Source organism: Odontesthes bonariensis, chromosome 13 (assembly GCF_027942865.1).
Source record: "Odontesthes bonariensis isolate fOdoBon6 chromosome 13, fOdoBon6.hap1, whole genome shotgun sequence".
Lineage (NCBI taxonomy): Eukaryota > Metazoa > Chordata > Actinopteri > Atheriniformes > Atherinopsidae > Odontesthes > Odontesthes bonariensis.
This window is the reverse complement of record NC_134518.1, coordinates 34,554,533-34,578,916: the sequence shown is the minus strand read 5'-3', so window position 1 is coordinate 34,578,916 and position 24,384 is coordinate 34,554,533. Positions and strand designations below refer to the sequence as shown.

General features: G+C 41.3%; 2 protein-coding genes across 7 annotated transcripts in view; one reads left to right on the top strand and one right to left on the bottom strand.

Annotated features, from left to right (window-relative positions):
• shtn3 (shootin 3) overlaps positions 1 to 10,988 on the bottom strand; it is a 54,313-nt gene extending 43,325 nt beyond the window's left edge. For all 6 annotated transcript variants that reach the window (XM_075481977.1, XM_075481978.1, XM_075481980.1 and 3 more), the window contains exon 1: positions 10,689 to 10,988. In XM_075481977.1, coding sequence (XP_075338092.1) covers positions 10,689 to 10,742 — 54 coding nt within the window. In that variant the 5' untranslated portion in view covers positions 10,743 to 10,988. The remainder of the gene's footprint in view (positions 1 to 10,688) is intronic.
• A 1,390-nt stretch (positions 10,989 to 12,378) lies between these two features.
• Positions 12,379 to 24,090, top strand: gm2a (ganglioside GM2 activator). Its single transcript, XM_075481976.1, has 4 exons — positions 12,379 to 12,550; positions 13,896 to 14,048; positions 21,979 to 22,161; positions 22,281 to 24,090. Exons 1-4 carry the CDS (start codon positions 12,446 to 12,448, stop codon positions 22,437 to 22,439), a joined length of 600 nt encoding a protein of 199 aa, XP_075338091.1. The 5' UTR covers positions 12,379 to 12,445; the 3' UTR covers positions 22,440 to 24,090.
• The last annotated feature ends 294 nt before the right edge of the window (positions 24,091 to 24,384 follow it).

The window sequence follows — 24,384 nt, the reverse complement described above, 5'->3', positions numbered from 1 at the left end:
AAGCGATCAAAGAAGAGGGGAAAAAGAAAAATATAAACTCAACCATAAGCACACCAAAAGAGAAAACAAGGCAGTCTGTAACACAAATTTGCGAATTTATTCCCATTTTGAGTGCTTATGATGGATACTTTATTATGTGACTATGATGTGAAATGCTCTCCCTGACCATCTAAGGGCACCACAGACTGTGGATTATTTTAAAAAAGGCCTGAAAACTCACCTTTTTAGAAAAGCCTTTAGTTTAATTAAAAAATCTTAAAATTAATCTTTAAATTAAATTGTTTATTTGTTTTTTTTTTGTTTTTTTTAAAATGCTTGTTTTAAAATGTAGCACTCTGAGATCATTAAGTTGATGTAAAGTGCTTTCTAAATAAAATGTATTATTTATTATTATTACATGATGTCAAGAGAGCAGTTCATCTGTCCCCAGAAAATATCTGCAGCTTTAAAACTTCCTCAAAGCACAGCAGCTGGTATCATTTTAAAACGGATGAAGTTCAGATGCACCAGAACACTTTTTAGACCTGGCTGCAACACTGAGAGACGGGACACGAGGGGCCTCCGTCAGACAGCTAACCAACAAGCCAATGGTCCAATGAGTGAGATCCAGAGCTCCTCTATGGGGGTGATGGTTGTCCCATCTGAGCAGCCCTTCACCAATCCATCTTTAACAGGAAGGCCAGGCAGGAGCCATCCTTCACTTAAAGCCTAACGGCAGAATCCCATGAAACCAGGCGCTGAATGTCCCCTCATTAACACCATCTCGACAGTCAGACTGCGATGGGAGCAGCACCTGTGCGTGTTTCCATAGTTAAGACCTTTTCCAGAGTGTTGAGGACCTGAAGAAAATGTTCACATTCAACATGACTAGAGAAGCGAATCTGAAGCAATCCTTTGAAAAGCTGCAGAAAAAGAATTCACATCAGACATGAAGTGAATAAAAAAGGCAGCACAATGGCAGAAGTTGGAGGAAAACAACAACAGCTGTGGTGGACAACAGGAAAAATGGACAGGGCTCTAATTTTCTGGCAATATCTGGGATATTATATCTGGGAAGGAGCTGGTTATTGTTTCCTGGCTCAGACCAGAAGCAGCTGGCGGGTCATTTTAATCTTTGCCAACCAAGCATGCAAACTTATTTGTGCTTTAGAGTAGAATCTCTCAGATTCCAAAACTCAACAAAAACTCAAAGGATGTGTTTGAGAAACCCAACAAGAGTGTAACTCTCATGCTTAAGAAGACCTGAATGACAATAAAGCTTGTTGGATCATTCCTGAGAAAACCTGAGGCTGTCTAAAGAGCTTCAGCCAAATACTAAGAGAAGGCTCCGATTACTTGTGTTAATGGGATATTTCACTTTGTTTTGCTTTGTCTTTCTTCACATGAGTATTTGTTCATTTCCACCCCCCCCCTGCTGAAGTCTGCACTGCCCTTCTGCCTCAGTCAGAAAACCGACAGCCCATCACAGCTGATAACACACTGACTCAGTCTGCTTCTGCTGACTCGATGGACAGAAAGGCAAAAACACAGGCAGCGACTGCTTGTTTTCACATCCAGGATCTGCTGCATCGCGTGTTTAGAATGAGCAGCTGTGGAGAAGTTTGGACATGTGACAGATTAAAGAAACGATTTAAAGTGAGCGCAACGACAGCTGCAAACACTGAATTTAACTGATGTCAAAACGTGTCAGAATCTAATGACACACTTTCAATTTATTTCAGTTTTTAGTCATCTAAAAACTGAAACCCAATCTACTAATGATATAATAATCTCTCAGTCAGAAACAGCCAATCACAGGTGGCCTTGGAGGATGATTCCAGACTTTAAAACAGCAGCTTTAATAAGCAGCTGTTTACCCCAGCGCCATTCCAGAGGATGAGGTCATGACAATATCTCATAACTGAAAGACACATTCTTGTAGTCTGTGTCCGAAGCACTTTCTCCCATTCTGCTTCTATCAGCTGGCAAACTGTTTTTAGTATAAAATGTGCTTGAAAACAAATATGTTAAATCAACAAAGTGTACGAGTTTATCTAAATACAAGTTTTAAAGGTGTTAAACCTCAAAGGTGTCATCATCAGATACAGCAGGTGATCAGCGTTATGCCTCGTCAAGTTTGTTAATCATGTTTATGTCATGTCTTGTTTAGTTTCATGTGTGGGTCCTGTATGTTTTAGTTTAGTCAAGTCACTCATGTCCAGTCCTGTCATGCACTTCCTGTTTTATTTTGTACTCACCTTTTCCCTCGTTTCAGATCCTGACTTCCTCCCTTTGGTTCCACCTGTTTCCCCCTACCTCATGTTCAAATAGTCTTTGGCTGTGTTCGAAACCGCATACAACATACTGCATACTGCATACAACATACTGCATACTGCATACTGCATACTGCATACTGCATACAACATACTGCATACTGCATACTGCATACTGCATACTCATGGATCAGACAGTACCCACAATGCATTTCGCTCCTGCCCGAGCCGAAATCAGCCGGTCTGAAGATGATTTCTCTTAAGCTCTAAACTCTGTAAACTTTAGCAACATTTGAAACATTTTCAGGTGAGAAAGTAGTCGTTTAGATCCCCAACATGTTGAAAACCTGACAAAATACCGGCTATTTACAATTTTGTTCCCACGAATTCAGCGCTACTAAAGCTAGCCGCAGTGAGCAACGCACTTCCGGTTATTTTCACAAAATAAAATACCCGTTGCCTTTTATCATAGGGAAAGCCATTACCATACAATTGGTGCTTTTGTTTTGAAAACAGGAAGTGAACCTACCCTCGTTGTAGCTAGCTTGAAACTGCCGTTTTGACAGGAAATGACGATCAGCGACATCACGTTATGTTGCATCTTGGGTAGTTTGAGTATGAGTAGTAACCTCATGATGCATACCCAACATTTCGGAGAATCTAGTATGCATCCTGGAACTTCTCGCTTACTCAAACTTGCATACTAACTCAAAAAGTTAGTATGAGTAGTAGGAGAAGTAGGAGAAGTATGCGGTTTCGGACACAGCCATTGTCAACCCCGCCCCTGATTGGTTCCACCTGTGTCCCCCTACCTCATGTTCAAACAGTCTTTGTCTCCCTTTGTCTGGTTGTCAGTCCGTCTTGTTCAGTCCAAACTAAGTTTATGTCAAGCGTGAGTGCAAATCTAGTTTGAACTATTAACCTCATCCTCTTTGAGAGCGTCTTGGGTTTTTTGTAAAATAAATACTTTTTTGGATTACCTCGCCTTCTGAGTCGTGAACTGTGTCTCAGGTCATGACAATCAGTAGTGCAGGACTCCGAACTTCAAGCGTTTCGCTGCATATTTCTATTTTCTGTGGCTATCCAACTAAGATTACAACTATCGAGAGATCAATTTATGGCATTCATTCACCAAACAGTTTAACTTTAGCCAAATCTCTCACAGTCATTTATGCAAATTGAATCTTTACAACCAAATCATCAATTTACGAGTGATGCAGTCAAGGTGGCAAACACATGAAAGTGTTGTGGCTCTTAAGATTCTCAGTTGGTAGCACCGGTGCAACGAGTGGAAAAGGCTATTCTGGAGCCTGGTAGTGCACGAGTAGCAGCAGATCCACTGACACGCTGTCCATCCAGAGCTGTCAGGTATCACTAAGGTTGATTTCACACATGAACGCATGAAACGGAGGATCGGGATGCTGAAAGTACGGTGGGAGAACGATTGTTTTTTCTCTGCAACTCATCGAGAAGGCTGGCTGATGATCCTTGATCTCTGTTTTTGAGTTGCGTTCATCTAATGGAACAACTAGTGGAGAACAAGGTACGGCCACAAAAAGGTGTGAAGCAGTAACTCGGGCCATCACACACACTCACGCAGTAAACGCTCCAGAAGATTTGCTGCTTCACACATTAGCAAACATTAGCGTCCTGATGCAGAAAAATGAATAAAAGAATAAAATGCTGCAGACACTTGTGAAGATCATTCTTAAATTAACTAATTTATCTGTGGAAAACCATTAACTATCATAGGATCTTCATTTGCAGCTGCTTGCTTTGGGGCTACAGTCGTATTCTGAGGTAATTTTATAATTGGCTTCTTGTTCTTAGACATCATGTAATCATATTCTGTACTTTTCTTAATAAGCAATGTTCCTATCTCGTACTTTTCCACTCTGCTCATACTGTGCAATGTTTTGTCCTTAAATGGTTCAAGACTTTAAGATGGCATAACGGGACTAAATAAGTGGGTCAGCTAAAGCTTCTCTATCGTGTCAGATAGGTCTGGTACATTAGATACAGGCCTAAAACAACACACACACACGTTGTTTATCACGTCCAAAGAACATGACGAGGACGGCGGTCGGCCTGCGAGCGTCACTAATAACTGGCCAATCATACTCGGTCACGTGTGAGTTCAACCTCTGTGGGATAAATGTGAAATGTTTCCGGATATCGGCGCTCGGGCTGACGGATTTCCTGCGAGAACTCTTTCTTCTAAGTATTAATAAATACTTTGTTTAACTTGAGATTTGTCCAGTTTGTTTTTGGGCTCCCGGAGAAAGAACAACACCTTTTCCATGGAACAAAGGGACATGGTTGAAATCACTGAAACTACATTGTTTCTATGTTTGAGACACTTTAAAGCTATTATCGGACCAAAGAAATCTCAATCAGTGGGGTCACATGGCACTGAAAGGATCAGATTATTGGCTAAATTACAATAAGAATGAGCTGAGCGAGGGTAATTCTCCTTGGATATATGGCGGTGAATGAATGGGATCAGAGGCACAAAGCGTGTCATACCCCGGTATGATAGGTGGCGCTGTACCCATTCCAGCTGTTGCTAATAGAGCCACTTCCTGTTGACCTCTTCACCACCAACAACAACAACAAACTCAGGCATTGGAGAAAGATGGAGAACGCAGAGCCAGATGAAGCTACGTCCCTCTACATTTGATCTGTGATGAGCTGCTTGTTGCACAAACTCAATGTCCAACGGAGCATTCTCCATCGCGTTGTTTGTTTCTTTCTGACGGCGACAACAACAGGAATATCGTCTCCTTTGACTTCCGGGTCACGACCCCGGGAAAACATCTGGAGCATGCGCAGAACGCAAAGTCTGATTCACCACATGCTTTCGGGGTCTTAATCCGATCGCGGGTAACTCGATTCGATCCAATTTCTTGTCAGATTCAGGTGTCTACATGCACTTAATAACTCAGTCTTATTGTAATTTAGCCAATAATCTGATCCTTTCAGTGCCATGTGACCCCACTGAATGATTCCAGCTTCCATGCTTCCATGCAAATGCATTAATACATCTGCAGAGTTTAAGGATTTTAAAGGGCAGGAAGCAGGACGAGCTTTTAAGGACGTAGGTACAGTAAACTGGGCTTTATCTCTCATAGGAGCAATCTTTCCTGCTAACGCCCAAACTCCCTTTTGTATAAAACGTGGCTGTGATCACTCATCCAGTCCCATCTTAACAAGCTAATGCCATCATCTTATTTGTGACCAGAATTCCAGTTACTGCTTCCTTTTCTTTGCAGGACAGATGCAGAGTGGAACTCTGAGTGACCGCAGTCGATAGCGGAGCATCTGCAATGCTGCTGTGCTCTCCGCACGCTTCATTTAAAATGGTAATTGGAACTCGTAAAGAATTCAGTGACCTCCTGTGCAGTAAAACAACAGTGCAGACAAAGAAAATTGTCCCTTGGGGTTCGAACAACCTCTAGAGAACGCTCGTATCTCTGAAAGCTTGTTTTCTGGAGCAAAGTGGCGAGGAAAAAAAACAAATATTATGGATGAAGCAGACAACAACGACCAACCTTCATCAGAGAGAAAGAGAACTGTTCAAAACTTTCACAACTTATCTTCTTCACCAGGGTACTGCAGTGAAATTTAAAAGGATTCGTCCAAAAAATTGCAGGTTTAAACACTCTTATTTTAAGTAACTAACATAGGACAAGAAAACAAATGACAGAAAAAGGATAGAAACTAGAGGAGAGAACCTGAGAAATGGAAGACAAAGTCTTCTTTGTGGCTTTTAGGGTCTTTCTCTTCACCCACAGGCCCGTTGACTGTGCTGTGATTCAGTGAGGCCCTCGGGACAGAATCCCACTGTGACCATCGAGCATTTATTAGGGGCTTCTGGTCAGGTGGTGATCGGTCAGCATTAACTACATCATATCTAAGTGACCAATTAAACAGCAGCTGCACAGCTTCCAGGTGATAAACCAACTCCTGACTGTATGAGGTTACAGTGAGCATCCAAATATAGATCGAAGATTGTCATTTATATTGTCAAGCTGTGGTAATAACTGTACTCGGCTACTTCAGGCCAGGCAGGTTTATCTGTGCAGCACAATTCAACAACAAGGTGATTCAAAGTGCTTTACAGAGACATTAAAACAGTAGAAATAAAAAGCATGATTTAAATTTTAGACAAAAAAGAAAGAAAGAAGAACAATAGATAAAATCAGGAGTTAAAATGTGATTAAGATTTGAAACTCGAGCTTGTCTGAGGCTTTCTGGGAGTTTGTTCCAGACATGTGGAGCATAGAAGCTGAATGCAGCTTCTCCATGTCTGGTTCTGACTCTGGGAACTGATAGAAGACCGGATCCAGATGAGCTGAGGGGTCTGGAAGGTTCATACTGGGTCAGGAGGTCACTGATGCATTCTGGTCATGGACCATTCAGAGCTTTATGGAGCAGCATCAGAACTTTAAAGTCTATCCTCTGATGGACAGGCAGCCGGTGTAAAGACCTCAGAGCTGGACTGATGTGCTCCACTTCTTTGGTCTCAGTGAGGACTCGAGCAGCAGAGTTCTGAATAAGCTTACTTAATTGTACTGCTGTCCATGTCCCTGTTTACAAGCTCTGGAGGGGAACTAATTTACTGATGGAAGAATGTTCGCCTCTATGAGAAGTCATGATTTAGCATTCTTTCAGCTTTTTAGCCTTGGATTTTTTCTAGCGGACCTACTATGTCGAAGACCATGACAAATGTTTAGCGTAACACATGAGGCAAACCGCTGTTAGTCAAGTATTTACTTTAAATTGTGACTGCCAGTGAAGCAGAAAAAGTATAGCCCGAGGCAGTCCTGGCTAACAGAGCAGCAGCTTTGTTAGGCAAACAGACGTTGTCAGGGCAACACTCGCCCGTGAATTTTAGTCACAGTTTAAGTAATATGTTGTAAGAGTTGTTGTTTTTAGCAAAATCAAGTCAAGAAGTTGTAAGCAAGTGCAGTTCAGCTTGTTGCTGACAAACACGTGGAAACGCTGCAGGAGAAACAGAGGACACAGACAGCATTAATTATATGTCTGACAGGTATACATTCTGTCTGTTTGATACGCTTTTGTAATGTTGTACCCAAAATGTTGTGAGACTGATCTATTTCTCATAAATGAACACTTGGAGTAACATCTGTGGGAAAACTGTTGAGATTTAAATTAAAAAAAACATTTTAACTTGAAAATCATCTCCAAACTCTGGTCTTCAGAAAGACTGTGGATGACGCATCAACAAAGAACGGCGTTTAAGATGTTTTAAGACTACTCTCTCATGTTCTCTATCATCTGGACGCTGTGGCCACAAATCAGCAGTGCTTTTCCTTCTCACAAACACTAACACTGCTGCAGCTTTTGCAGCTCTTGGCCCAGTTCTGCCCTGCTCTACCTGCAGCCTCACACACTGTCAGTTTGAATTATCCTGAAGAGCACGGCGAGGGCGGCAGGTTCATCTGCACACAGCAAGACACCGAGGCTGCCCAGCGAGCACTTCACTTTGTTCTCTGATACATCAAACATACAACTCCCCGACCACTTATCTGAAATGAATCTGCAAGTAGATATTTGATGCTAAATCCTTTCCAAGCTGCACAATCAAAACATGTCAAAACTGTTTTTTTATATTTATTTTCTTTAGGACAAAAGTGCGAATCATCAGAGCAATCTATCGACAATTATATATAAATTATTAGGAGAAAAATACAATTTATTAACAAAGTAAACATGTTGGTAAACAGGCTGTGCTCTCATAATAATTTTAATTTGAGTCTTTTTCAGTCCTTGATGCACACGCTCACCAACTTAATGGCAGAAAGCCTTAAAATAAGACTCTGCAGGGTAACTCAAAGACTTTTAGGAGTAGAAGGCAAGAATCAAACCATCAACCAGGAAAAAAGTAGACGGTCAGCGGCCTTTGCAGTGACTCACACCCCAAGCTTTGCCATCTCAAACCAAAATAAATCAACAGTGTTGAAACTCTGAAACCACAAATCCTTGTGTTGACCCTGCTTCATGAATCTGACTCAGGTGGATCATCATGTCAACCAATGAATCAAAGAATGGACCTTACATCATGTGGTAAGAAGAGACTGTTGTGGCCAGCTATATATATTATTATTACTGCTGAAAGACAGAATAACATGATTGAGGAAAGAGAGATGGTGAAATATTAAATGACAAGCGCAGTTTGGAAAGTTTAAAGGTCTTCTTCAGTTCTTTTGTATCATGGAACTTGTGGGTACTTTAACAAATTAATTTTGAATTAAACACATTTAAACTAAACATTTTAGAGAAGATTTAAATGGAGCTTAACCAAACACAAACCTTTAAATGCAACTTGTGTCCAAGAGACACAAACAGCCAAAATTAGAAACATTTTGATGCAAAATAAACAGAAATGCATAAAGATGAGGCACAAAACAACCATAAGGCATGTAAAATGCTGACAAAATGAATGATAAAGTTGGCGTTAGCCAGTAGCTGCTAATTTTTAACAAAACTAAGCATGTTCCTTTCCCCATCCAACACAGACTAAATATTTAGTTATTAAAATACACAAAGTACTGAATATGTGACATAGTTACTAAGATTTAAAAAATATATATATATATTTTCCAGCTGCAAGAAACAGGGAGAAGTGAGTTAGCTTTGAAGCTAACTCTTCAGCTAGCTAAACTTCAAGAGCAGAGTTGGGTTTTGCCACTATTTGGCAATTAATTTTTATGCTCTTTTTCCCTAAAATCTTAATAGAAGTATAAAAATCTTAATAAACACAGTAAGTACAACTGCTAATATAGTGGAATAATTAATTTAAAAAGTATGTTACGACCCTGATAGCGAACCTAGTTAGCGTTCAGTGGGGCACATCTTATGATATTTCCAGTTAGATTTAGGATTTAGCCGCTGAAATATCCATGATGTATCTTTTTTTTCTATCCAAAAAGGATTTCTCAACCCTAAGAACTGGAAAAAGGTGAGTGAGCTAAATTAACTTCAGCTAAGGACTGCAGGTTGTATCACCTCTCATTACAATAAACACGGTAAAAAGCTGAGGGTTCAGTTCCGTCTTTGACTCGTAGGGCACGACTGACTGCAGGTCAAAGAGTGGGACGGTTCAATTCCCAGGAAAAACTCCCTGAATATGTATTCACCTCCATTATATCGATGTCTCATTTTAGCACATTCAGCGTAGAAACCTCCAATGAATCCACGATCATGGACAAATTATAAACCAGAAGACATCATATCAGCATATCGCTGTGGTTGTTGTATCCTCACCTGCGTTTTGCACATATTCTAAAGTGACTTTTGTTGTGAATTGGCTCTATATAGGCCTAAATAAGCTGAACTGAACCCAAATTTTATACAATTTGTATTATTTGTCACCATTTTACAATCTCCATGGTTGTTTCGTGTGTTATTTTGATCTTTTTTTCCTCCTTTTGTGTCAAAAATCAAAGTCTTACCAAGTATATTTGTCTCATTTCTAGTCAAAATATCTCATTACACTTAATATGAGACATAACTGCCTAACAAGTACTATTTCAGCCAGATATAGGGACTTGTTTGAAAACAATACATCTTGAATATCTTGTTAAATGAAAAAGTCTTGAAAACAAATTTTTTTGAGTCACATATCATATGAAACAAGCTTTTTTTTTTAACATTTGAAGAGGTTTTTAAGCTAATTTCAAGATCACTTTTATCTCAAAAGTCCAAAATATTACATCTTATTTCAAGAAATCTTGACAAGCTGAATTTCACTAGTTCCATTGGCAGATTTTTTTGCTTATTTCAAGCAAAAACGTCTTGTATTCTTGTACAGGCTGTTTTGTGTCTCTTAGATACTTAGGCCTATATTTTAGGGTTTAAGAAAAGCCCTGTCAGCTTGTTCCTACTTGTCCACAGTTGACTTGTTCAGTGCATATATGAAATCTGTCTCTGTATCATTAGAATATATAATCTATTCCTGCTAAATATCAATACAACACTGAGGCAGGGCTCTTTTTTTTGCCTATTAAAAGCAGCAGTCAGACATTACAGCCCAGAACAAGACTGACATCCTCTTTTACACTCAGCATATTTCTCCCCATTACAAGCTGAAACCATAAATATTTCAACTAATTTGTGGTATGCAGCTGTGGACGCTGCCATGATATAAATACAAAGAGTCGCTTCTTCTCTCGGTTTAAATGGCGAAAAGGCGACTAATTCAGGGAGGGGTCCGGCTCTTTGATGTCTGCAACCTCCAGCAGAAGCCGGCCGGTGAATCACAGCGGCGGAAACCGGCCAAAATGTCCCATTTGGACCATATAGAGCGGCAACAATGGACCTTTACAGCACATTAAAAAGCTCCACGAGCAGATAAACCGATATGACAGGAAAGATGCTGAGATAGATGGCTTGTCTTTTTAATCGGTTTACCTCTGTGTGCATGTGTGCGTCCCTCTCCTCCTCGCATCCCTCCATCTGAAGCATTTCCAAGAATAAAATCACCCCCCACTTGTTATCCTTCGAAAGAGCAGACGATCTGATTTAAAAGAAAAAGAATCTGCGCGCAGCTGTAGGTCCAGCAGCACATGTGCGGTTTTTCTGCCCAACACATGGGATGGAGAGCAGCTCGGTGCCGGGGATAGGATCCTCCTCCTCCTCCTCCTTTCACTCACAGCATCATCTGGCCCCCTTGAACCCCTCCTCCCGCCTCCTCCTCATCTGCGTGCCAGCGGCAGTCAGGCCAGCCCATGTGCGCATGCGTACGGACCCGATTCAGAATAACAATAAGATTTAAAGCGTTTCCCTGAGGCCCAATATTAGCCTAAAGGCTCATTAAGATATATAGTATTAAAAGCTAGGATGCTTCATGTACTGAGATCTGATTATATGCAAGAGATTCTCATTTATTATCCTTTGCGTCCTTTTCTTTCTTTATTAAACTTAATTTAATGCTGTCGTCATCATTGGTTTAATTAGATTTTAGGTCACAAACGCAGTTTGATTAGTAAATACACCAGACTGTTTTAAATTACAAAAGGGTTATTAAATCATTACATAAACAGTCTGGTTGCCTTATCCAGAGATGTAATAAAAGGTCAGCCTTTCCCACTGGATTCTGCTGGAACATCACTGCACTGTGTGTGGAAACAGTTGCCCTACAGCGACATCTACAGGCAGTACCCTGCAGCTACAAGTATTTCTACAGTACTGAGGCATTTCTGCACAGAATGGGGACCAGTGCTCACTGATAGATTTAAAAATAAGAACAGGAACCATTCTACACTGGAAAAAAATCAAAGTCTTACCAAGTATATTTGTCTCATTTCTAGTAAAAATATCTCATTACACTTAATATAAGACACAACTGCCTAACAAGTACCATTTCAGCCAGATATAGGGACTTGTTTGAAGACAATACATCTGGAATATGTTGTTAAATGAAAAAGTCTTTTTCATTGTTTTGAGTCGGATTTAATATGAAACAAGCTTTTTTTTCATTTGAAGAGGTTTTTAAGCTAATTTCAAGATCACTTTTAACTCAAAAGTCCTAAATATCACATCTTATTTTTTACTTACTTTGAGGGGCATTTTCTCCAGTGTACTATTGTTTTACTATGCACGTTTCTGTCGGGTGCAACCTCTGGAAACCTGTGGGTCAACTCATGTTTGAAAGGTCTCTTAAAATCTTCCAAACTTTGTGGGAGACCTATTCACACTTGCAGGAGTTGTTTTTTGCAGATTAGGAATTAATCAATTAAAATGTCTCACATGTAAAGTAACTTACATTTTGTTCCGTTCTCTGCCAACATGATCCCACACTGCTTCAGTAATGTTGAAGTAATGTTTTAAGTAACTTAAAACAAAGAAACAAAAAACAAACAATTATTAACCTACAAATAGCCCAAACTCTGTAAATAATTTATAAAAATATAAAGTAACCCAAGAATAAATTTGAACAAAATTCAAAGTAATGAAAATAAGGAATAAATAGCTCTAACACTAAGAAACACCTTCCAGTCAAATGTAGTTTTATTTATTTATTTATTTATTTAGTAAGTAACTGTCCGGCGAAGCGAAGCGAACGTCACGTGACTTGGCGGTCACGTGACAGGCTGGGGTCCTGAACACGGAAGTGCTGCAGGATCCCGCAGAGTGAGACCGTAACGGCTCCGTGCAGCAGCAGCAGGATGTACAGATCTGTGGCTCTCACCGCGATCCTCTGCCTGGTGGCAGCTGAGCTTCTGCCGCAGGCCAACTGCTCCTTCAGTCTGAAGAAGCTCCGGAAAGCAAAGGTGAGTCCGGTCCTGCTGGGAAACACATGTTTTAGTGGCAAGACTCTCAGGAAACACTTCAGGTTTGGAAATGAAAAGCACTGAAGTCTGGTGAAAATGTCTGGTGTGTTTTCTTCCGCAGTTTTCTGCCCCTTTACTTCCTCATTGTGCTTTGTTTCTGCCTTTCTATATTTTATCTTAATCGATTTTGTTGTATTATATTGCTTTCGCTGTTCTTTTATTGTTTTTAATTGTTTTTACTTCTTCTTCTCTTTATTTATTACCTACTGTAAGCACTTTGGTTCATCGTAAGGATTGTTTGTTAAGGGCTGTAGAAATAAAGTACATTTACATTTACTTTCATCCATGCACATGTTTAATAGAGTTTCTGTTGAAACAAACTATTTTGTTGTTGTGTTTTGTTTTTATTGTATTTGCTTTTCTTGTCAAACTCTGGTGGCATTTGGGAAAATATAAAAAAGCAAATCCAAAAGAAATTAATAAAACAACATACACCGAAGCTAAATATAAATGCGTTTATTCTCCTGCTTCTTTCCTATTTTCCTTCTAAAATATCTGAGTTACAGCTTTGTTGTTACCACACAATGCTTAAACCTTACAGTGAGTTATAAAAACAAGTCCTTCCACAGGAAGAGATACTTCTGGCTTCTGCTAATTTTCATGCAGTTTCGCAGTGTTCTGCAGAAGTTGCAGCTCAGTTACTAATTTCTTTGCATTTCACGTCACAGAACCAGACTTTCTTTGTAATGTTTTGAGCTGCCCTGGTTGCTGTCTTTAGCAACTTAAATGTGGGAACATTTTTCTTTGGTTAACAAGAAGAAAACTGGAGCTCAATGTGTTTGCAGAAGCACCCTTTAGCTGCAAAACAAAGATATGGTTTCAGATTCGATGCGGAGGCTGGGATCCAGCTTCAGCCGCCTTTCAGGCCGGTTATCTGTCAGATTCTGGGCCAAAGTCCTCCAGCAAGCTTTAAAGAAGGTTTCAGGGTTTGATAAGCAAAGAAATGTGTGTAAACAAGAAGATGGTGTGATCGAAGCTCGAGTTTACTGAAGTTTACTTCTTCCTTCAAACTTTATTTCCAGTGATCTTCTGATATTTCTTTTGCTTTCTCACCTCTGAAGTATATAGCTTTATTTTAACAGTATAAAAGCAGTCGGATTATTCTCAAACGTAAGAAACTCATGATAAATGTCACTAATCGCAGCCTAACTTGAACAGGCAGCTGCTCTGGAAGTTAAAGCAGACATGTGATTGCCTCACGCAGGTTTCAGGTCTGAACAAGTCGATTTGTTTTTCACCCGACACCGCCTGAACCTTCTGAACAGAAACGTTTTGTTGGCTGCAGGTTCTGGGCTTCGACTGGAAGAACTGCGGACGGCCTGATGCTCCGGCCGTGCTGAAGAACCTGACTTTGTCTCCAGACCCGATCACCATCCCTGGAGACCTGACGGCTTCCGCAGCTGGATCAACATCTGTTGAGCTCGCTGCTCCTCTCTCTGTGAGTACATTACAGCTGGTGCTAATGATCAGTTCCACTCAGAGAAGTTCGGGCAGGTTGTTCCTGTTGTTCTGTATCTGTGCTCCGTCTCTCTTTGTTATCTCATACTGACACAGTGATGTTCAGACCAGCTCTGTGCAGTTCCAGGACTTCTTGTTCTTTGTGCATTTGAGGTTTGTTCTGTACAGTCATTCATTTCTAATGTCTTATCTATCAAGACATTAAAAAAGTCATCTGGCCCTCACCGTATCTTAAAGTGATGGAACTATAACAACACATGACGCATTAAAATGTGTGATTATCCATCCTGTTGATGAGATTTTGGCCCACTCTTATTTCCTGTGGCTGCAGAACCAGCCCAGATCATCAGCCCTCCACCACCGTGCTTGACAGCTGGTGTGAGGTGTTTGTGCTGATATGCTGTGTTTGGTTTCCTCCAAACGTGCTGCTGTGCATTATGAGCAAACATCTCCACTTTGGTCTGCTCTAGGGTTGGGACTTTTCAGGAATTTTCATGTTCGAATATTGATAACGTTATCAAACAATTAATCGATTATTCGCTAAAGCATGACGTCACTTGTGCCCGCTCAGAGCCATCGACATGGTTTTGCCTTCACCATCACCCCGACACAAATTAAGGTCAAAACACGCACACAACAGGACTGATTTATCAAAAATAGATTTATTAAGAAATTATGCCATTTAGTAGTCAACTTTAGTTTATCACAGTGCATTATGGCATCCGACGGATTTTTAACAAGTAGGCTATGCAAACGCATCACTGCCTGATCACTTTGAAAAAAAAAGTAGGCTACAGCCTAGACTAGACCTTTGGAAAATAATGACATTAAGAAATAACACAGTCTAATGACTGTATTCTGTTAAACTTCAGCTCAACGCTGGCGGCAATTAGCCTATTTGACAATTGAGTTTTAACTTAGATTACGTTACCGTAGGCTATGAACGAAATTGACGGTCATCAAACAGGACATAAATACACAATAATGATATCAAAACCTGGCTTATTGCCATATTAATTCAATTCAATTCATTTTTATTTATATAGCGCCAAAAACAACAAATGTCATCTCAAGGCACTTATATAGTAAGTCCAATTCAAGCCAATTGGAATTCAATTAATTAATAATAATCATAATTCATAAAATAATCCAATTCGTTCATATAGAGCCAATTCAAAAACAATTTCCTAGCTAAGAAAACCAACAGATTGCACTGAAAACTTTTTGTTTTTCGGTCCAATCTCCCGGCCTGAGCGGCGTGCCTGAGGCGACTGTGGAGAGAAACGACTCCCTTTTAACAGGAAGAAACCTCTGGCAGAACCAGACTCAGGAAGGGTGGCCATCCGCCTCGACCAGCTGGGGTTTGAGAAGACAGAAAGGGGGGGAGGGCCGCAGCGGCGGCGGCACTGTAACACCATTCAAAGGATATCTGTTGGAACAGGGAAACACGAGTTAATGACCACAATAATATCACATATACATAAAGAGAGTAAAGTGAGGAAAGGTGTGTCAGATGAGGCCCCCCAGCAGTCTAGGCCTATAGCAGCTTAACTATGGGATGTTTCAGGATCACCTGAGCCATCCCTAACTATAAGCTTTATCAAAAAGGAAAGTTTTAAGCTTGGTCTTAAAAGTGGAAAGGGTGTCTGCTTCCCGGACATTTACTGGCAGCTTATTCCACAAGAGAGGGGCCTGATAACTGAAGGCTCTGCCTCCCATTCTACTTTTAGAAACTCTGGGAACCTCAAGTAAACCTGCAGTTTGGGAACGAAGTGCTCTGTTAGGAAAATATCTTACAATGAGATCTTTAAGATATGATGGAGCTCGGTCATTAAGAGCTTTATATGTAAGGAGAAGAATCTTAAATTCTATTCTGAATTTAACAGGGAGCCAATGAAGAGAAGCTAAAACTGGAGAAATATGATCTCTCCTGTTAGTTCTCATCAGAACTCTGGCTGCAGCATTTTGGATCAACTGAAGGCTTTTCAGAGAATATGTGGGACAGCCCAATAATAAAGAATTACAGTAGTCCAATCTTGAAGTAACAAATGCATGAATTAGTTTTTCTGCATCACTCTGAGACAGGATGTTCCTGATTTTAACAATATTACGAAGGTGAAAGAAGGCAGTCCTAGAAACCTGTTTTATATGCGAGTCAAATGATAAGTTCTGGTCAAAAATAACTCCAAGGTTCCTCACTGTAGAACTAGAAGCCAAGGAAATACCATCTAGAGTAACTATATAGCTAGACAATTTCTCCCTGAAACGCTCAGGTCCAAAGATAACGACTTCAGTTTTGTCTGAATTTAGCAGCAGACAGTTCTGAGTCATCCAGGTCTTTATGTCTTTAAGACATGCTTGTAGTCTGACCAACCTATTGGTTTCATCTGGTTTTATAGATAAGTACAGCTGAGTATCATCAGCATAGCAATGGAAATTTATGCCATGCTGTCTAATAATGTTACCTAATGGAAGCATGTATAAAGTAAAAAGAATCGGTCCAAGCACAGAACCCTGGGGAACTCCATGACTTACTCTGGTGTGTGAGGAAATAGATATTATATCACTGAACTGTTATAACTGACTGTCGTGCCAACGTATTGGCGAGATGCAGGCTACCTTACAGGCTACAGTAAGGTAAGAAATGGGCTAACAAACAACAGTAGGCTAATAAACAACTGCCTGCATGGACTGCCTGCATACATTATCTATCACAGACTCATCTATGTGTTTTTGTTAATAAAAATCAACATGTTGACATGTTCTGGGGTAAGGCGTGTGCGCAATCGATTTACTGTCAGTCCGGCAGCTGAAAAAACTTGTGATTTCGTTCGCTCGCTTGTCATCACACATCCTCCTAGCTAGTGTAGCCTGAATGGTTGGCTGCCCTCCGCTTGAGCTGGCTTCGCCGGAATAAACGTTCGGATGTACATTTTTCAGATGATATGTTAGTGGAGACGTTGCACTATGGTAGGTAAACAGGGCGTCACAATAATTACATTGGACTTTATCGTCTTTTCTAGAGAAATGGTCCCACACTGCATTTCTCCTAGCACGCTTCATCACTGCTCGTCTGTTGTCGCGCAAGATACCGGAAGTTATAGCTGTTCTCATAATGCGCGCGACTAGAACGATTATTTATTAGGCTTAGAGTTTTAGTCGAATAAATTCTTACAAACAAATAATCGATCATCGATTATTCATTACCAACCCTAGTCTGGTCTGTCCAAAGGACATTGTTCCAGAAGTCTTGTGGTTTGTTCAGATGCAGCTTTGCAAACCTAAGCTGTGCTGCCATGTTCTTTTTAGAGAGAAGAGGCTTTCTCCTGCAGCCCTTCCACACAAGCCATACCTGTTCAGTCTGTTTCTAAAGCCTCGTTTCCACTATGCAGTCCAGTTCAGGTCGGTTCAGAACGGTTCGCTTATTTCAGTGTTTCCACTACCACCAAAGCATACCGGTCCCATGGAACCCGTTACCATGGAACCCATGGTTACCATGGAACCCGTTACCATGGAACCCGTTACCATGTCTGTAACCCTTCTGCTTGGGGTACCCAGCACACAGGACCGGTTCCAGGCTCTGCTCTCCGGTGTTGGTGAGGAGGCTGTGCAGCGGGAGCTCGATGGCGCTGTGCCAAACCAAAACGTTTTCCAGCTGATCGCCGCAAAAAATGGCGGAGAGTGGTTTCAACCGGACCGCGAGCCGGTGTCGCATTAAGCTGAAGAAGCCTGGAGGTGGTTCGAAATTATGGATGTTATTTGCTGTTATTTGCTTTTTACGCTTCGGCATGCACTCCGCCCACCCCTGAGGGTCCCCTTTGTACAGTAGGAACGCAAGCTGACCCCAAAGAGACCCGACCTGTACCGTTCTGAACCGACCCGTACCGGATTGCATAGAGGAAATGAGGCTTAATTGTGCTGTCATGAACTTTAACCTTTAACATGCTAACTGAGGCCTGCAGAGTCTGAGATGTAGCTCTTGGGTTTCTGACCTTGGGGTGACCTCTAACCTTTAACATGCTAACTGAGGCCTGCAGAGTCTGAGATGTAGCTCTGGGGTTTCTGACCTTGGGGTGACCTTTAACCTTTAACATGCTAACTGAGGCCTGCAGAGTCTGAGATGTAGCTCTGGGGTTTCTGACCTTGGGGTGACCTTTAACCTTTAACATGCTAACTGAGGCCTGCAGAGTCTGAGATGTAGCTCTTTGGGTTTCTGACCTTGGGGTGACCTTTAACCTTTAACATGCTAACTGAGGCCTGCAGAGTCTGAGATGTAGCTCTTGGGTTTCTGACCTTGGGGTGACCTCTAACCTTTAACATGCTAACTGAGGCCTGCAGAGTCTGAGATGTAGCTCTTTGGGTTTCTGACCTTGGGGTGACCTTTAACCTTTAACATGCTAACTGAGGCCTGCAGAGTCTGAGATGTAGCTCTTGGGTTTCTGACCTTGGGGTGACCTTTAACCTTTAACATGCTAACTGAGGCCCGCAGAGTCTGAGATGTAGCTCTTGGGTTTCTGACCTTGGGGTGACCTCTAACCTTTAACATGCTAACTGAGGCCTGCAGAGTCTGAGATGTAGCTCTTGGGTTTCTGACCTTGGGGTGACCTCTAACCTTTAACATGCTAACTGAGGCCTGCAGAGTCTGAGATGTAGCTCTGGGGTTTCTGACCTTGGGGTGACCTTTAACCTTTAACATGCTAACTGAGGCCTGCAGAGTCTGAGATGTAGCTCTGGGGTTTCTGACCTTGGGGTGACCTTTAACCTTTAACATGCTAACTGAGGCCTGCAGAGTCTGAGATGTAGCTCTTTGGGTTTCTGACCTTGGGGTGACCTTTAACCTTTAACATGCTAACTGAGGCCTGCAGAGTCTGAGATGTAGCTCTTGGGTTTCTGACCTTGGGGTGACCTCTAACCTTTAACATGCTAACTGAGGCCTGCAGAGTCTGAGATGTAGCTCTTTGGGTTTCTGACCTTGGGGTGACCTCTAACCTTTAACATGCTAACTGAGGCCTGCAGAGTCTGAGATGTAGCTCTTGGGTTTCTGACCTTGGGGTGACCTTTAACCTTTAACATGCTAACTGAGGCCCGCAGAGTCTGAGATGTAGCTCTTGGGTTTCTGACCTTGGGGTGACCTCTAACCTTTAACATGCTAACTGAGGCCTGCAGAGTCTGAGATGTAGCTCTTGGGTTTCTGACCTTGGGGTGACCTTTAACCTTTAACATGCTAACTGAGGCCTGCAGAGTCTGAGATGTAGCTCTTTGGGTTTCTGACCTTGGGGTGACCTTTAACCTTTAACATGCTAACTGAGGCCTGCAGAGTCTGAGATGTAGCTCTTGGGTTTCTGACCTTGGGGTGACCTTTAACCTTTAACATGCTAACTGAGGCCTGCAGAGTCTGAGATGTAGCTCTTTGGGTTTCTGACCTTGGGGTGACCTTGCTGGGACGTCCACTCCTGGGCAGATTGACAGCTGTCCTGAATGTTTTCCACCTATGAATAATCTTTCTCTCTGTAGAACGATGGACTCCAGATAGTTTGGAAACGGCCTTATAACCCTTCCCAGGTTGATGGGCAGCAACAGCTGCTTCTCTGAGATCGTTGCTGATGTCTTTCCTCCTTGGCATCGTGTTAACACACACCTGAATGCTGCAGAACTTCTGCTTTTAAGACCTGATTATTTCTGTGTCCTGTTACATAAAACCTTGGGATTGAAAGAAGGTTAACTTTGGGCTGGATGTTTGCACCCGTGCTGCTGCAGAACTGATCTGAAACGTTCAGGTCGTAACGTGCAGAAGCAACACGATGTCTGATTGCATCATGCTGTGATGCAACATACACTTTTCATCTCTTAAAAAAGAAAAACAAGAACAGGAATTTTAACAAAGAGCTACAATTATTAATCATTTTTCTACGTTTCGTGCCTGAAACTCATCATATGATGGAACATTAAGCCGTCAGTCGAATGAACGCAGCTCAGATGCTTCAGTCTCTCAGAATCCGAGGAGCAGCTGAAGTATTTCAGTCCCCGGCTGTGACTCAGCTGCACTTTAACCGTGCTGTCTGTCTGCAGTCAGCAGGCTGCCGCGGGTCTGAATCTGTGGCTCTGAATCTGCGGCTCTGAATCTGCGGCTCTGAATCTGCGGCTCTGAATCTGCGGCTCTGAATCTGCGGCTCTGAATCTGCGGCTCTGAATCTGCGGCTCTGAATCTGCGGCTCTGAATCTGCGGCTCTGAATCTGCGGCTCATCCTCATGTGAGCTTCATCTGAGGTCAGCCGTGTGCTCACTGAGCAGCTGAAACACTGAAAGTCGACGCTTCCTGCTCCCAACATGAAAAGATCTTGTGTTTGTCTTCAATTCAGTTTTCTGAATCTCATAAATCTTTTGGAGCAGCTTTTTTTTTTTGTTTGTTTTATAAACAAATCGCAGAAAAAAAAGACATTTATTTATTTATTTATTTGTTTATTTAGTCATTTATTATTATTATTAGTTAGTAGTAGTATTTTTTGCTAGAATTGGTATTATTATTATTATTGTTGTTGTTAATATACAATCATTGTAAATATTTATAATTTTTTTGAGCTACTTGACAAATTTGAATTTTCTCCATTGGGGGATGAATAAAGTATTTTTCTATTTCTATTTCTTATAATAACCTTCAAGCTAATTTCTGTTCATAATAGATGAATGCTTTCTTTAAAATAATGATAAAAGTGCTTCAACTTTTTAAAGAATGTGTCTCTGAACTGCTGAAATGGAAGCAAATCTTAAAATTCTAATGTCTGCAGTGGCATAAAAGTTAATGGAAGAATCTATCTTTGCTTTGTCCCCTGAGGGTTTTCAGGGGATAAAGCAGATGATGATCAGGCGGTTCAGATTGGCCTCTTTATGAACATATCTGACTGTTAAAGTCCTTCAGTTATATGGAAGCACATTGTAGGAGCTATTTGTTACTTTATAATATTTGGCTCACTTATTATTTAGTTAGCTTTTGGGGGTTTAGTTTGGGGAATACACCTTTTTTGGTTGTTTATGATATTTAGTATTGTTTGAGTTAATTTGGGTATTTAATTATGCTTTTATTTGCTTTTATTTGGAAAGCACTGGTTAGCGGGGGCGCACTGGGAGAGTTTATTTAGATGGGCGGGCAGCCACAGGTGAGCAGGCACCTTGGAGGGCTGATGGTTTTTCACCAGGCACATTGTTCTTTGTTCGTTTGCTTGGAGAAATAAACCTAAAGAAACCGAATTTTTTTGCCTGGACAAAGGACTCATTTTTCCTGCGTAAATTCCCTCCCTCTGTGTCTCAGTGGCCGTTGGATTTCATTTAGTTTATTATGGTTTCGACATTTTTTAGTTTTGATTATTGACACAAGAGGACGAATAGCCATTATACACATGTTAAAGGGATAGTTCGCCTCTTTTGACATGAAGCTGTATGACATCCCATATCAGCAGCATCATTTCTGAACATCTTCTTACCCCCTGCTGCGTCCTGTGAGCAGAGTTCCAGCCTCGTTTTGGTGTTGATGAAGGTAGTCCGGCTAGTTGGCTGGGGTTTAAAAAATAAAGCGTTTTGCTTCTCAAAACAATATGCGTTCAACAGAGTAATACATTTGCATCACAAAATGGTTCTCCAGGAAAAAGTCAGACCTCACAATCTCTTGGCCCTATTTTCTCTCCCTTCGTATCACTGCCTGCTGTGTAGACCGTGCAGACCGAAGTGCAGACCGAGCAGCAAACACTGTAACAGGTGCGGCTGTCGGCAGCAGGCAGTGATACGAAGCTGATATGGGATGTCACACAGCTTTATGTCAAAAGAGGCGAACTATCCCTTTAACTCATTAAAGGAGTCGCAGTGAAGAATGAACCTGAGCTGTTGGGGCTCCATGTGACTCTCCACTTCCTCCTCAGCTGAAAGTGACTCTGGAGAAGGAGGTGGCGGGTTTCTGGGTGACGGTGCCCTGCGTGGAGGAGCTGGGCAGTTGTCACTATCAGGACGCCTGTGACATTCTGAACCAGCTGATCCCACCCGGGCAGGACTGTCCTGAGCCGCTGCACACCTACGGCCTGCCCTGCCGCTGCCCCTTCAAAGCCGTGAGTCTCCAACTGTCTCAGATACTTTGAATTTACAGACTTTAGAACGTTTGTCTGAAGCCAAATGATCGACTTTTGATGAACTGAAATGATATTTTCCCCCATCTTTGCCTTCTCAGGGCTCGTACTCGCTGCCTCAGTCTGATTTCTACCTGCCCTACGTGGATCTGCCCTACTGGCTGACCAACGGGAACTACCGGGTTCAGGGGGTCCTGGGCAGCCAGGGCAAAGAGCTGGGCTGCCTCAAAGTGTCGCTCTCCATTCACTCCAACACTTAGCCGGGAGCTTCCTGTTTCTGTTCATTTGCACACAAAAGTGATCAAAACTGGGAAAGAAAAGCAGAGGTTGCACAAAGCAGCAAAGATATGCAATGTTTGACGTTTTTAAAGTCCGGGTGGCGCTAACATTTCAGTCGTTTGGGTCTCCATCAGAACAGATACTTACGGCATTAAAACGGCGTACAGGACAGGAAACGGGTTCATTTAACGAGCATGAAACAATGAGAAGAATGCAGATTTATTTACTTTAACTAAAAAAAGGTACGAATTCTGTTTATTTTTGGTTTTTTTTCTTAATTTTTCATCGTTTTTTAGTTTCTTATCTTCAGATTAGATTTTTTTTAATTCTCTTTTACAAAAGTTCCACACGTCTTCTGCACCATTTTGCATTAGATCTCAGCAGGTTTACCTTCTATTTGACTTGATGTCTGAAGCTTAAGCGCAGATTTTCCCCTTTGAGCGACTCCGTCTTCACCTGAGCAGAACGGATAATAATATGAGATCATCCTCACGTTTCTGTTTGGTTCCACACGTTTTCTTTCACAGTTCAATCGGATTAAATATTAATTTGGTTGCATGAGTGGGAATCAAACCCCAGACATCTTTTTATCTTAGCTTTGTAAAGTGTAAAATCCCTCCAGGATACAAAATCTGCTTTATTTGAGGTCATCTGTAGAAAAGAAAGCATGTTTGCTACCAAACAGAATGAGACAAAGTTGCTCTCGAATGTAGTTTGATTCTCCAACTTTCTAAACTTTCTAATCAATCAAGTTTCCTGTTTAGTTTGAATTATTTGGACTTAAACGAGCCACACAACTGGACTTCACTAAGGGACAAACAGCGTGTAAAAGTCCAACTTCTCTCATGTGTAAGAGACTAAATAAGCTGGAATGAAGGTTTTTAATATTTCAAAAGTAATTCGCAGAGTAGCGTTTGGTCTGATTAACCAGTAAAGCCGACTTAAAATCTTTATGGTTACATTTTTCTGAATGTAAATGAATAAAGGGTCAAATCTATTCACTCAGGTTAGGACTTACATTTGTGGGATTCATTATTTCGTCTCAGTTCCACTTTGAATTCAGCAAATTTCTTCCTTTACACGAAGAGACAAGAAATAATATCATAAAAAATCTACTTCTGGGGACAGCTAGCTTGTTGTTGCCATACTCGGGGGGGCGTTCAGATGTTCTTCTGGGTGGGCCGAACATAGACTGTTCTGAACGTTTAATCAGACTGGAAAACAGATGTAGCATTTGCTAACAGTTCACCGCTGTTTGTGATGGGAGTTAAATATCTTAAACTTTTGTTGTTTTTCATCTGTTTGTGTAGCTTTGAGTAGGTCTGAGGGAATGCTTTTATCTGACTTATGTGTCTTATTTTGGAGGGGATTGTGTTCTTTTTTTGTTACTGAGCCTTTAGTAGCCAACATGTGAGAGATTATTTTAATCTTTTCAGTTTATTTTGATAAGGTGCCTGATCAGATCTTAAGGAAAATGTTACAAATGACTTCTAAGATAAGATTAGACATGAACAGAGGAGTTTCAAGCAGATTTTAGAGTAATTCAGGAAGTTAGACAGCTGATTGTTTTCATGATAACAGAGATTTTCTCTTGCAGTGTACATATTTGAATAAACTATTTCATTGAGTATGTTTTTGTGTATTTTGATTTTTATTACCGTAATGTGATTTTAAAACCCTGGGTTCTGCAGCGTTTTGTGTTCCATGTTTCGCCACAAGGCGGCAGTGTTTCCTCTCCTCTGCAGGTCTGATGGCAGCAACCACACGTTCCAGTAGATTTCCAGCAGCAGATGATGCTGTTTTAACCGGTTTTACCACTGGAACAGGAAGCAGATCAGACCAGATAGAAAAAACAAAAAAACAAAGAGCACATCTTAATCATGGCAGCACAAACGTCCCGGGATACTTGAGTGTAAAATGGCACTT

Coding starts and splice junctions, on each gene's coding strand:
- gm2a (XM_075481976.1), top strand. CDS start 12,446: ATGTACAGATCTGTGGCTCTCACCGCGATCCTCTGCCTGGTGGCAGCT. Junction 12,551..13,895: donor AGAAGCTCCGGAAAGCAAAG/GTGAGTCCGGTC, acceptor TGTTGGCTGCAG/GTTCTGGGCTTCGACTGGAA. Junction 22,162..22,280: donor GCCGCTGCCCCTTCAAAGCC/GTGAGTCTCCAA, acceptor TTGCCTTCTCAG/GGCTCGTACTCGCTGCCTCA.